The sequence below is a fragment of the Augochlora pura genome, chromosome 3 (assembly GCF_028453695.1).
Source record: "Augochlora pura isolate Apur16 chromosome 3, APUR_v2.2.1, whole genome shotgun sequence".
NCBI classification, from domain to species: domain Eukaryota; kingdom Metazoa; phylum Arthropoda; class Insecta; order Hymenoptera; family Halictidae; genus Augochlora; species Augochlora pura.
This window is the reverse complement of record NC_135774.1, coordinates 16335948-16349983: the sequence shown is the minus strand read 5'-3', so window position 1 is coordinate 16349983 and position 14036 is coordinate 16335948. Positions and strand designations below refer to the sequence as shown.

Here is a 14036-nt window from a genome sequence, read left to right as displayed (position 1 = left end):
ATCCCCGAGATCATAATAAATCTGTGAAAAGTGGTTGAAAAATATTCTTGACAATTTTTAAACCGTAATTCCGTGATTCAGTTATTCTTTATTTCGCGAATACTGTGTCAAATTGATATTTGCGCGTCACGATGATATTATCCGTTCAGGCATGAAATGTTTATGCCATGGATTTGGTTCAGGCAAATGCATACACTATTTATATCATCAGTTCACGTTTTGCAATCGTCAGTCGGAAGAAGTCTTTTATAGACTAACTGTTGACTCAAAATGTTTTCACATTTATCTTTAGAAGATTTATGATGCATAACGATATTATTAGATTCAGAAGGAAAGGAGTAAAAAGGATAACTTCGTTTCGCTATTTATAAAATGTTGATGGAAGAGAAAGTTTATAGGGAATATTAAATATAATTAAATATTATTAATTTTAAAGCCCTTCGTATACTAGAAAATGTGAATGTACAGGTTCAATTTTTTCTTGCAAAGGATTGAAAATTCCACTATAAAATAAAATAGAATTAAGTAAGAAGTCTTTGTAAAAAACCAAGAAAGGTGTCATTGCATTAAATAAGAAGCAGGGAAGTATATCAAAATGATAGAATATGAGAATGTTAGGAAGTGAGAAAGCTAATATGTCAGGATATTAAAATGTCAGAATGTCTGAATATCAGAATATGAGAATGTCAGAAAACTAAGTGGCAAAATGATAAATTGTCAAATTGGCAGAATATCAGAATATCGGAATATCAAAATAGCATAGTATGGGCAAATCAGAATGTTAGGAAGTTAGATTGTCAAAATGTCGGGATATCAGAATGTCAAAATGTCAAAGTATAAAATGTCAGAATGTCAGAGTGTCAAAATGTTAGGTAGTCAGAATGTCAGAATATCAAAATATAAGGATGTCAGAAAGTCAAAATGTCTAACTGTCAGACCGTAAAATATCAAAATATCAAGATTAAGTTACATCACTCCAGTTCTTGCCTGAACTAAATGCATTATTCGGTTATTGCGAAAGTAATTGAATTTTTCTGTAAGCTATCCGTATGGAAACCCGAAATTACTTGTACAACGAGCGAATACATCGAACGGTCTTGCATATTGACGAAACCACGTTTCATCACGCGTTGCTTTATGCAAAACATTGTTTCAGGACATGCCAGTCGTCGCATGTCGGAAATGCATCGCGTTCGAATCGATTCCCAGCGCTATATATAGACATTTACATGTTTATTCCTACAATAATGTTTAGTTGAGCCGAACCGTGTCGTAAACGTTTCGCGCCTGAACGGATAAGGATAAATCGATCTAATACGTCGGAAACAATTCCAGAAATTTATTTGCGACCCTAAATCGTTTTTTTCTCCTGTGTTTCCTTTCTTTCTTTCTTTCTTTCTTTCTTTCTTTCATTATCGAAATAAATTATTTGGAAAAATAATCATTAAGATAATATACTGTTCTCTTTGGCTACAAGTTATTTCAAATAATTATGCGTTAGTTTAATCGAGCGGCCGAATTATTTTTAAAATGATATTTCTTTTATTGAATTTAAAATAAAATATGTTTTATTTATTATTCGATCAAATATTTATTTAAATAGTTTCTCAAATACTCTCTAATCCATTTACTCTCAAAAATGTGAATGCAGGGAAATTATATATTAATATATAATAATATAAATAATTATAAATTAATTTTTTCCATTATAATACTACCATTCCGTGTTCAGTTAGAGTTTATCTGTGTCTAACTAAATTTATTTAAATACAATTAATTCTCTTCAATAACTCTTAGTTAATTCCAAATTATTCATTCAAGTATTCTTATCAATTCATATTAATTTTAGTTGCAATTAATACGATAGTTCTTATATCAAAATATTTGTAATTTTATATTTGCAAGTAATTCAAATAAAAAAATCAATTGTAAACAATTGATTTGATTTGGTAATAAAGTTATTTTTCTATATTATCTGTAATAATAAAGTAAATTAAAAATAATAAAGTATCTGAAATAATGTGATTAACTCAAATATTATAGTTATTTGTTATTTTATTCCAAATGAAATGTGCCTAGATCTGCTTTCGAATCGCATTCCTTTTTCCAATTAAAAATGCAGTAACCTCCTCCCCCTAATCGATCGTAATGCGAATGAAATGGTTGAAATCCGGCGCGCGGAAACTAAAGAAAAAAAATGATTCTCTATTTTACTTGATATTCCTCGGGCGTGGCGATGTAATCGCTGTATATATTACAGAGGCCGGCGACTATGACGGAGGTTTCGTCGTCGGACGCTTCGTTCATGACCGTTCTGATAGCCTCTCGCAATCTTCTTCCGGACATTGTTGTGAACTCTCCTGGCACACCGGCGATGACTACGCTACCGATCAGCGCGACCTGCGTGGATACCACTTTCGGCTGCCATTCATACGGCAGAGTCATCTGAAAAATGGATACCCATCAATCAAGATGACTGCTCCAGAACATTCAATGGCGGTCTTCTGAAAGCGAATTCGACCCGTAATCCTGCAAACATAATCACTCGTGGTAAGGCATTCAAAAATTCCTGGTTTCTGATTTTTCTCTTCCACAGTTTCTTACAAATTCAATCGTTTATTCTGCATAAATGATAACACGTACAGAGATTTTTGATCAATCTCTGGCTTATGTTAGAGACTACGTTGAACACTACGCCAAATTCAAAACAATAATAGATTGCAACATCACCCAAATCAGTTGGAAATTAATTTAATCAATACTGGAAACAATATAAGAAGACTGGAGAGAACCAAGCCCCATGAATTAATAACAGACTACAAATATCAAATGGATAAGGGTACACATAGGTGTCCCCCTTCCACCTGCTTTAACGCATGAATTAAAATTACTGATAGGCCCATAGAGAATGGTGTAATTATAAATAGAAAATTAAAAAGAACTCTGCTTTGAGAAAAATTGCACTATTTGGAATGTTTAGATATAAAAAAGAGAGGTGGAGTGACTGTCATTATGGTACCACAAAATTTTTGTGACGCAAAAAGTTTACTTCCACGAGTTCCCGCAAGATGCACTAGTGAGATATCCGTGTTCGTCAATACTTTAATTTTTTTTAAATTATTTAGATCAACAATCACAATCGGCAACTGAGGGGTTCCTGAGGTCATTTGAAGTAACTTTTACATTTACAATAATTTTCTTCGAGCCATCGTTAACGAGTTATTAACGAGAAATATTGATCAATGAGAGACGAACTTGTTTGACGCTAAACGGTTGGATTAACGAGTGGGCGGAATCTAGTTCCGTTGATTGGCTCAACCGCCAAAAGCGCGTTTCTCAGTGGTTACAGTTTTTCGTTAATAATTCGTAAACAAAGCCACGAACTGAATTCGCGCTAAAAAGAAAAATTTATCTCAAATAATATGTCATTTATCGATTGTGCGTGACTTTTTGGGCACCCTCCATATTATTTTAATTACATGTTTATAAAGTTCAGCTTTCCTTGAAAACATCATGAATAGAAATGTAACTTTGAACTATTCAGATAGTGATTAATGATCGACACTAAAACAGTGTCTTTTCTTACAAAGTTTTTGTTCCACTAATGATTGTATAACCATATGAAGAATTTGTTAAATGATTTCTTTCATTGATTTTATGTAAGTAAAATGTTGCGATTATGCACAATAATAATATTATTCGAATTCTAGAGGGAATATTTTGTAGGAAAGAACTACTATGAGCAGGATATTACTATTATCTAAAAAATTATGAATCTTTCTTTAATAAAATTACTCTTATTCATTAACTACATTTTGCATATTTAAGTGGACATGATTTGAAATTGCTAGCAGTTAATACTTAACTATGACAAACAATTAATTTATACTATACTTGAAGATAAGTATATTTGTCCTATTCTCTCGTAACATTGTATGAAATACTGTTACTTTTGGTAGAACTTTTATTCTCCATGAATGTTCACATATATCACCAGATATTCTTTTTTTATCATAATAATTAAAGAAGTTAAATTTTTAATAACCAAGTTTATGGATAGACCGTGCACTAGCGTGCGTGCTCCCTATAGTCCTCACGCGACAAGAAGACACCTTTGCGTTTACATTCCCCCTCTTATTAGCTGCGGTAGTGTAGCAGCTAAAATAAGAGGGGGAATATAAATACTACAGTGTCTTTATCGTCCCGTAAGAAGCATATGCATACCCTAGGTGTTTCGTTGCCGCAATAACGTAATCGTAAAAATTAGAATTCAATTTATTTAAGATTAACCCTTTGCACTGCAAATTTTATTTCAATTTCGTTACCAGCATCTCCCAATGCTTTTAAGTATTTTATTTGATATTTATTTTAATTAAGAAATAAGGTAATTCAAATAAATAAAGGATGAAACAAATTCACTTAACCCTCTTAGCACCTAACAACGATATATCGTTGTTGGCTATTGTTGAAAAGATAGTTTTCTCAATATTTTTATTAAACAATAATTTCATTTCTTATTTCTTCTCCCCTTTTTGAATTTGTTATTTATCAGGCTTTTCAAAATTCTTGCAATTTCTTTCCGAAACTTTATCAAACTTCGTCAAACGAGTTTTAAACATTTCGCTCGGATACAAACTCTTTTGGCCGGTACTAAGAGGGTTAAACACCGATTTTATTTATACTATTGTCATATTTTGAAACTTTGAAGAGTATGATATCTTTTGAAACAATTTCCAGAATGCAATGGGTGACGTCGGTAACGTGTGCACATCTATTTCTTTAGACATGAAATAATGTCGAGTGGGACTCGACAATGGAGCTCTTGAGATAAAAACTAATGCCGAGTCACACTCGACATAGGAGTGCAAAGGGTTAAAAGAACAAGAACCAATTATTCTCGCAGTCAGTTTTGAATGGATGGGACGTGACTGGATGAAAAATGACTTATTCCGAGTTCGTGAGACTCTCGAAAGTGAAGGAAAGTTTTTCCTCGCGGAACTTACGCGTCCAGTGGCGAGCAAAATCGGTTTCGCGCCGTGACACTTGATATCCTCCGGCGTTGGGACCGCCAATAAGTTTCTAACCGCGTTCCACAGAGGATTGGCCGTGGTCGTGCCTTGCTCGAACGCGAACGATCCCGGACCGTCAGTTGTTCCAGCCGCGAAACTGTAACCCATTGCGGGTAGACAACCGTGAACCTGTCGATACAAGAAAGAAATCGATTATTAAACTTCTGAAGCTCTATTGTCTCCGCCAAAGCCGATTTAGAAATACGCTTCAACAAAATAACACATTTCAAGTACCGATATACATGTATGTTCCATCCTGTAACGGAATTTTATTATTTTTATTTCTCCTCCGACAGAATTTTCTGCTTTCACTTTGAACAAGTTTATTTCGTGATCGCCCTCTTAACGGAGTGATAACCTATTAATAAATTGAATTGACGTACACAATTATTATTGCATTAAGTTTATATTGGGTTCGGAAAGTAATTTCGTTTTTTCTTGTGAAAATGAAAGACAATTTTCGTATAATGAACAAATATTTTATTAAAATTGGCTATTCTGTTCCCAATACCTTTTCCATCTTTCTGATAGTAGCATGATTCCACGCACATAAAATTTTTAATCTTTGCTAGCAAGAAACCTATCGAGGTGGTTTTTGACCTCCTCATTTAAAGCGAAGGTTTTACCGTCTAAAAAATTTTACAGCGATCGGAACAAATAATAATCCGAAGGGGCCAGAGCTGGAGAGTATGGTGCGTGTGGCATTGTATCCCATTCAAGCTGTAAAAACTTTTGGCGCGTGATCAAACTTGTATGAGATCTCGCACTATCTTCATGGAACACTACACCTTTTCTATTGATTAATTCTGGCCTTTTCTGTTGAAGTGCATTATCCAGTTTGTCCAGCTGATGACAGTAGACTTTCGAATTAATTGTTCTGTTATCGGATAAAAGTTCAAAAAAACGATTCCTTTAAAATCCAACCAATCAGGCAGCATCACCCTTTTTTCATAGATATTGGCTTTGGAAATGCTTTGAGCCGGTTCGTCTTCTTTGCTCCATGATCTCTTGCGTTTGACATTGTTATATATAACACATTTTTCGTCCCCCGTATTGATGTGCTTCAAAAATGGATAATTTTCGTGACGTTTGAGAATGGAATCACAGACGTCAACGCAACGACACAAATTTCTCTCCGTGAGAATATGAGGAACCCATATATCGAACTTCGAGGTTAAACCCAGGCCTTTCAAGTGGTCATAAACAATTGGATTTGATAAATTTAACCTTCACCGATGTCACGTGTTGTTATTCGGCGATTTGGATCAATTAATGCCTTTATCGTGACTTTATCAGCTTCAACCGGCCTTCCAGAACGTTGTGCACCTTCGACATAAAAATTGACAGATCGAAATTTTGCACACCATTTCTGGCACTGACGTACTGTCAACACATCTTCTCCATACCCATCGGTTAATTTCTTTTTGCCTTGAATAGCATTTTTACCTTATCTATAATAAAAAAGTAAAATATGACGAAAATGCTGTTTATTGTTCTCCATATTTAAAAAGGCACCAACCAAAAATTACTGTGTAGAATCAATTGGACTTCTTCACACACAAACCTTGCTATATCAGCTCTCAAAACATATAATGATTATGCGGCTTAAGTATGAAGTTGGGTGTAAAAAATACAATTAAATCCTCTGTTGGGAAAAAACGAAATTACTTTCCGGACAACCCAATAGTTTTAACCGGTCATAAAGAAATTTCTGCAATAAAATCGGATGCTCCATTGGTATTCTCTTTTTGGTTTACGACAGTGCTGCTAGATGTGCCGTGTCGACCATTTGCTCAAGGTTTTCTGCTACCAGCTTGGCTGTGCTACACATGCCTTCTGACTTCCCTCTCTACTTTGCCGTCAATCAATCCATGTTCAAGTTCCCTCTTCGATAAAAGTATAAAGAGCAGAAATTTTGACTCGAGACACTTTCTTATTTGCGCTTATTCACGATTCGCTCTTATTCACTTTTACTAAGGCTTTATTCACCCTTAGGTCTTATTCGATCAATGCTCTTCATCTTATCGAGCTCTAGCTCTCTTAGTTCTTATCGAGCTCTAGCTCTCTTAGTCTTATCGAGCCTTAGCTCTCTCAGTTCTCATGGAACCTTAGTTCTCTCAGTCTTATCAAGCCTTAGTTCTCTCAGTCTTATCAAGCCTTAGCTCTCCCAGTTTTATCGAGCCCTAGCTCTCTTAGTTCTCATCGAGCTCGTCATTTCTTCATCATTTCTCGTATAGTCTCATCGCGATACTCATTCTCGCTCAATCTCGCCAGTCAACAATTCGCTCTTTCAGATTGCTCAAACAATCGACAACCAATCGATCGCGATATCTGTGCAACTCAATCACCTGTAAATACACGACTTTTTTTCCAAATCAGATGTTCATTTTTAACACTTTATCGACCGGCCATCTGGTCGTAAAAATTTTTGTTTCTATTTTGATTTTATTTATCTTATTAATCGCGAAAGGTATTTAATATTCAAAAATTTATGTAATAATATTGAAGTTTGTAGTACAATCTAACACATTTATCTCAATAATAGGGGGATCGGGGGAAAAAGCTGATTTATAAGCTACCGGTGGATAAAGTGTTAATTAAACAGGTAGTGATATCGTTCTATCCCGTTGCCTAACGTCTCGGCCTTACAACTCAAGATATAATTTGATAATCGCGGAGCAACGGTATCACGTGCTCGCCGCGAGTCGCCTGCAATATACGATTCCCAGCATTAAACAATATTTATTTCATCTATTTTATTTGTTTCATAATACCTCATTAATAGATAGCAAATTATTAGTTGCCATGACAACCGATTCACAGAGATAAAGAAATCGAAGGAAGAAAGAAAATCGCAGAAGCGAAGAAAATCGAAGTAAAAGGCGAGAATCGAAGAAAAAGATCAGAGAAAATCAAGGAAAATTGACGAAATCGGAGAGAATCGATAAAAAATTGGGAAAATCCGAGAAAATCGAAAGAAATTTGGGAAAATCGGTGAAAATCGAAAGAAATAGTGAATATCGTAGTAAACGTCGTGGATTACCTCTTCGACTTTTTTGGTGGTCTCGTTGTAGAATTCGGCTGTCTGCTCCGGCATGTTGACGTAACGATGCACCACTCGGATTGGCCCGATCACTTCCTTGGCATTCCCGCCGCGCCAGAGCCTCTGCAATCATCGGATAACGGAACATGAATATGGAATGGAGACGAGGCGCGAGAACAACGGGACAGACCGCGTGCGTAGCTATACAAAACAAACCGGCGGGGTACGAAACGCGTTCGCCTCGACTGTTTCTCTCCGCACGGCTGCATTATCATGCTAATGGTCTACTCTCGAAACTGTCGGAGGCTTCGCTGACCGCGTCACGGTTAAGGAGCACGCGAAGCGGATGCTAATGACGACGCACCGTGCTCCCAAATCAAGATTTACCGACTCCGAATCGATGCGAGCTATTAGGTTGGTACGAAAATAATGTCGGTTTCCAAACTATATCTTCAACCCTTTCGCTCCGAACGACGGATATATCCGTCATCCATATGAAAACTCGCGGAGTCGAACGCTGGATATATCGGACGTAAAATCACGGTCTAATTTTTGGATAGCACAGCTTCTTGCGACTGATGCGTGAATCTTTTGACGAAACAAATAAACGACAAACCACTCAAATTATATTCGCTATACCTGCATTTTTCGATTATTACTGTGTTACATGCCATAAAGGGATAGAAAATCGAAAGTACTAAGTTTAGGATAAAGAATTTCAGTGAAGTTTTATATTGGTACGTCCACCTACTGTCTACAAATATCCTCATTTCTTATAAGTATTATAAGTTACTATCGCTTCAATAAAGTGTTTAATTTGTGCCCTTCACAAAATGACGTCAAGAGAATTGCAACTGGCGGGCAACTTGGATAGATTGAGAATTTATTGTATTTGGATAGCAATGTGCACATTTTCGGCGGGAGGACACGTTCAGGAGTGGCGCAACGGGGGAGTGATTCGCCGTAGCGAAAGGGTTAAATCGACATATCACAAGTCGGAATAATTTTTTTTAATCAAAATAAGATCCATTAAAAGCTAAACATTTTTGCCAATAAATTGACAGTTTGTTAATTCCAGTAGCGTAAAATTCTGTTGTTCTGGAATTGATAAATTCTTCGAACGCACTTTCAGCAGCAGCTTGGTTAATAAATATGTTCCCTTGCAAGTAGTGGTTGAGAAGTGTGAAGAAGTGGTAATCAGTTTGCGACAGATCTGAGGAATATGCTGGATGGAACAGGTGTTTCCCGTCTCATTTCCCGGTGTTACTTTTGAATAATAATAATTTTGTTACAGCCTGTATATAATGGAACAATTAATATTTGGTGTAATACTTCCTTATGTAAAATTCAATGCTCTATCCGAATTCGGGAAGAAATATTAACTATTCCATTTGAAAAAATTAAAGGTTTATATCTTGATAAAAAACAAAATAATATAAAACTGATTAGAATACTATATGTTCCCAGACGTCATGCGACTTTTACCCGAAACTTTTTCTCATACAATAAATATTTTATGAGTTATTTGAGGTTATGTTACGAGACACTCTGTATACGGTTTTTCAATAATATATAAATTCTAATAAAATAAATTCTCGATCGGTCTAAAAACGGGTTCTTTGTTGGTGAAAAGTCAATTGCACAAGTTAAATCCTGTAAACAGCGAGTTCCCCCAGCGTGCTACTCTTCCTGTCCCCTGCGCACGTTCGCCGATAAAGGGGATGAAGATTAATGAATTGACCCTCGTTAGACCGGAATTCGGAAGACTCTCCCGAGCCTCCCTCGAGAAACCGGGCGCGATAAAACGGATTCCTGCGCGACGCTTTCCCTGTTTTCTTCTACGGCTTTTAATTTACACGTTCCTGTGGCAGTATTAGGGCACTAGAAGCCGCTTTCTGTTTATCGATGATGGAAAGAACGCGTGGAATACGCCCCGGGGTTTCGAATTCGGGGTGTGTTTAATCAATGACCCCGGATGCTTATGCTAATTTACTAATTTCTTGAGGAGCTTGTCGAACCTGATGTAAAATACTATTCCCGCTCTGTATTTTTATTTCACTATTATATATTATTTTAGATCTTTTTCAAATGCAATAATTTTTAAGTAGAAACACAAGAACTTATATTTATTCTGTGCCTGTATTTAATTGAATTGTTTAGGGGAGAGTTGCCATAATCGTACCATTTAAGCTTTAAAACTCATGTAAAACGGGTAATCTTATTTATAAAATTAATTGTTTAGAATAATATGATGACATGTTATTTAAATGTTTTTAATCTTTATAAATGTGTAGAGAGGTTTATTATTAACTCAGATTTCGATTTTCAAAAAGGCTGATAATTACGATTTTGGGAACCTGTATCCTAAATCGTATTGCTATTAGAACTTTTATAATTTCTATAACTTTTATAATTACATAGTTTAGAAAGTGCACTGCTCAAGGTGAAGAATAGAATACGCTTATTTATAGAATGATTTCAGTTTAATTTATGTATTTATTTATTAAAGAAATATCTTATCTAACACATTTTTCTAAAAAAAAAAAAGGAGTATGGAAGAAATTTAATCGATAAACTATGAAAAAAACACTTCGTACTCTATCATTCTTATTAGAATCCAATAAACTCTTATTTTCGATCGAATATCAATTTCACAATCTTGAATAAAATTAAATTCGTCGATTCTTCCATAACTGTCACACATAATACTTCCTAATGAAATAAAAGAAACCAATACAATACAAAACAGTTCCTTTTTTATTTAAAAAAAAACTTCCCATGGTCTATTTCGATTCAACGAATATAGTTTGATTCGAAATTGTGGAATAACTATTCGATTGAAAATAGTATTTATCCAGATGAAAATTTGTTTGAATAAGATTTCATGGTATTCGAAAAAGTATCCAAGTTGAATCTTTGCAGAGGTTCAAGGCCAGGCGATAACCAATCCCAAGTTCGACCCAGTACCCAGCATCCCCTGAATTCCCAGCAGCGTTAAAGCAGCACCCTCGTCCCCAAGCGTTAAAGGAGCGGCAGCGTTACGCGGATCGTCGTAGATCGCAATCGAGATCGCGATCGACCGAACGCGTTCCTTGACATTAATCGTCATCCATTTCCACGGGAATCCGGCCGGGCCCTATTCGCCCGACGTAAATCGCCGCTATTAATAAGCTCCGCGCCGGTCCCTCGGTGTTCTTGACCGCGCACGATTGCAACACACTTTCGCAGAGACTGCCGCACGCGCGACGAGAAAGCGGCATGGCAGGAAGATAGCGTCGCGTGTGCACGGAGATCCGATCTACGGATACGAGGAGATAGTGAGGGGGGCGAGGTGGATCGGGGCCGATCGAACGAGTTGTTAAAGGGAGAACCGGCGTTGCGCGCGGCTGGGGGAAAGGGGTTGAAAGGAGAGTGACACCGGCGAGGGATTGGGGCCAGCCAGCTAGTAGTGTGGCCTGAAATTCTGCCGACATCAGACCGGTGACATGACGTATCGGGTGGGGATCGATTTCCTCGGGAACCCAGTGTTGATTAATTCTTTTTCCCCCCCTCACCTGCGGGCTCATTGTTCGGCTCAGAATGCAGATGGTTTTCCCTCTATTTCGTTCATTGGTCATTTTATGACTAATGCGTTTAGGATAAATGTGGCAATTACTATGCCACCACCTGGTTACTGAGCTTATGCGATAATGTTATTTATATTTGAAAGCAACATGATTGAATTAAAAATATTCCATTCTTTCGATGGAATTTGTTCAGTATTTTTTTATAATTAATTTTTTTAATTTTTGGTAATACTGTGGTGTATTTTATGAAAGAGGTATAAGATATATGCTTTCGGAAATAAAAGTATGAATTATTGTATTCGTAAAACTCGTTTATATTACAGTAATATAATAAAATATAATGTATTGTATTGTATTTTGTCATATTTTATTATGTTCTGTTGTATTATGTTATATTTTGTTGTATTAAATTGTATTTCCTTATATTATATTGTATTTTGTTGTATTATATTATATTGTATTTTATTGTATCGTGTTGCATTGTATTGTATTCTATTGTATTGTATTATATTATATTACATAGTACATATCATAATAAAAAATATCAAAGAATACAAAAATAATAAAATAATCTCAGGTACACTTTTTTACCTAAAATAACTATTGTAAAACAGATTTACGTTTTGTTTCTATCACTGTGCACGGTAACTAAATTAAGTATTTATGTATTTCCCGATGCGTGCATTGATTTTTAAACCGTCCCATATCGATATACGTGTTAGACATGGGATTTTCCCCTGTGAAATAAAAAAAGGGTAATTAACGAATCGATGCTGCTATACATGTTCCACAATTCTAATTGATACAATGAAAACTGAAAACAATTTTCATCGAAAACGTATCACACCACGGCGTTACAAATAGTTAAATTTACCATACAAAATTAGGATTTACCATGCAATTTGAAAAAAAATGAAGGTGGTTTTGATCTTTTGGAATAAAATATTTCTTTCGAAATTTTCCTTATTGTAATTTGTAGTTAACCAAAAATTGATTTGGATTTGTTAGAAACACATTTTCATCAGATTGTTGGAAGTGTTTGGAAAAATCGCGGTGACTGTTATGTGTAACACCCGGTATAACCCTATTTTTTTAGTTCGTGAAACGTGTATGTTACGCGAGATTTTCTTTTCTTTTTTGAATCATATTGAACTTATTGGAACATTGGTATATAATAAATTAAGCTAAATCATTTGCTACGGAATATTTCAGGTTTTCACATTTTTACTGTACTAGCAACAATATTATATGTATATGTATACTATGTAATACTTTTACTATACTATACTAGGTTATCAAAGTATTTCCCTAGAACTGATCGCAGTAATCGAAGCACAGTAATTAGATCAGTGTACAGAAACTGACACTGAGTAAATAGATCAATGTACAGAAATTGACATACAGTAAACACAAGGAGCTGGCTAACTGACACACAGTAATTAACTTTCCATCTTTTTAAGGGCTCAGTACCTCATTCAAAAACTGTGAATATTTTAATAACTATTTTATATTCTCCACATATTTCAATCATGTCAGAGTTCGTATTTATATAAAAAGAATTAACTGTAATTAGAATATTTCAAGAAGTACGTCGCTTTAATGGGCACAGTAATTAACAGACTTACTCTAGAATTTTATTTTAGGATTAACTCAAACCTATACTATATAACCTCATAAATAAAAATCTAGAGGCGTGAGATGCGGAGATCTCGGTATATGTTTGTAAACACTGTCCCGGACAGAGGCAAGCAGAGCAGTGAAATACACGACAAGCAAATTATATTAAATCGTTTACAAGTTGAATGAACTTTGAAGTGGATTATTATAAAAACGGAGCACCGGATGAAAAAATGTTATACCAAAATATTTTCTTCTTTGTTAATGTAGAATCACCACCTGCCCGGTTGTACTATGATTTCCGGGACACCCTGTATGTCTCTTAGTAATTTTATCATATCTTGATTTCATTTCTTGTTCCATCTCGAGAGAAAACTTCAAGAAAACATTCATTCCTTAAAAATTTGTGGTGGAATAAGTCCATTCTCCGCAATGGGATATCCGAATGACATGCTAGAATTATTGTCCCCCGAGAGGGTACAGCGGAGTGCAAAGGGTTAGTATTTCTATAGACCTTAAAGAAACATTTGAAAATTGTAATTAATTGTCAAAAGCTGCGTAATCAAATAACAATATTTATACTCTGGGTTCTAAAGGACCCTAGTCCCGTAAAAAAAAGCGTGTGTAAGAAAAGAGACAGAAGAGCGAACACGTTTTCTCATTTTTATTGCAGCCATGTGTATCAATTTGTAATACCAAAAAAATTCCAAGCAGTTTTCAATTGGTAATGGTATTATGAAA

At 35.3% G+C, this 14036-nt stretch overlaps 1 protein-coding gene across 3 annotated transcripts in view; it reads right to left on the bottom strand.

Annotated features, from left to right (window-relative positions):
- Positions 1 to 14036, bottom strand: part of Cdase (neutral ceramidase) — a 106120-nt gene that overhangs the window by 6824 nt on the left and 85260 nt on the right. For all 3 annotated transcript variants that reach the window (XM_078196914.1, XM_078196913.1, XM_078196912.1), the window contains exons 8-10: positions 8113 to 8235; positions 5004 to 5198; positions 2215 to 2445 (exon numbers count right to left, since the gene is read on the bottom strand). In XM_078196914.1, the coding sequence (XP_078053040.1) occupies positions 2215 to 2445; positions 5004 to 5198; positions 8113 to 8235 (549 nt within the window). The remainder of the gene's footprint in view (positions 1 to 2214; positions 2446 to 5003; positions 5199 to 8112; positions 8236 to 14036) is intronic.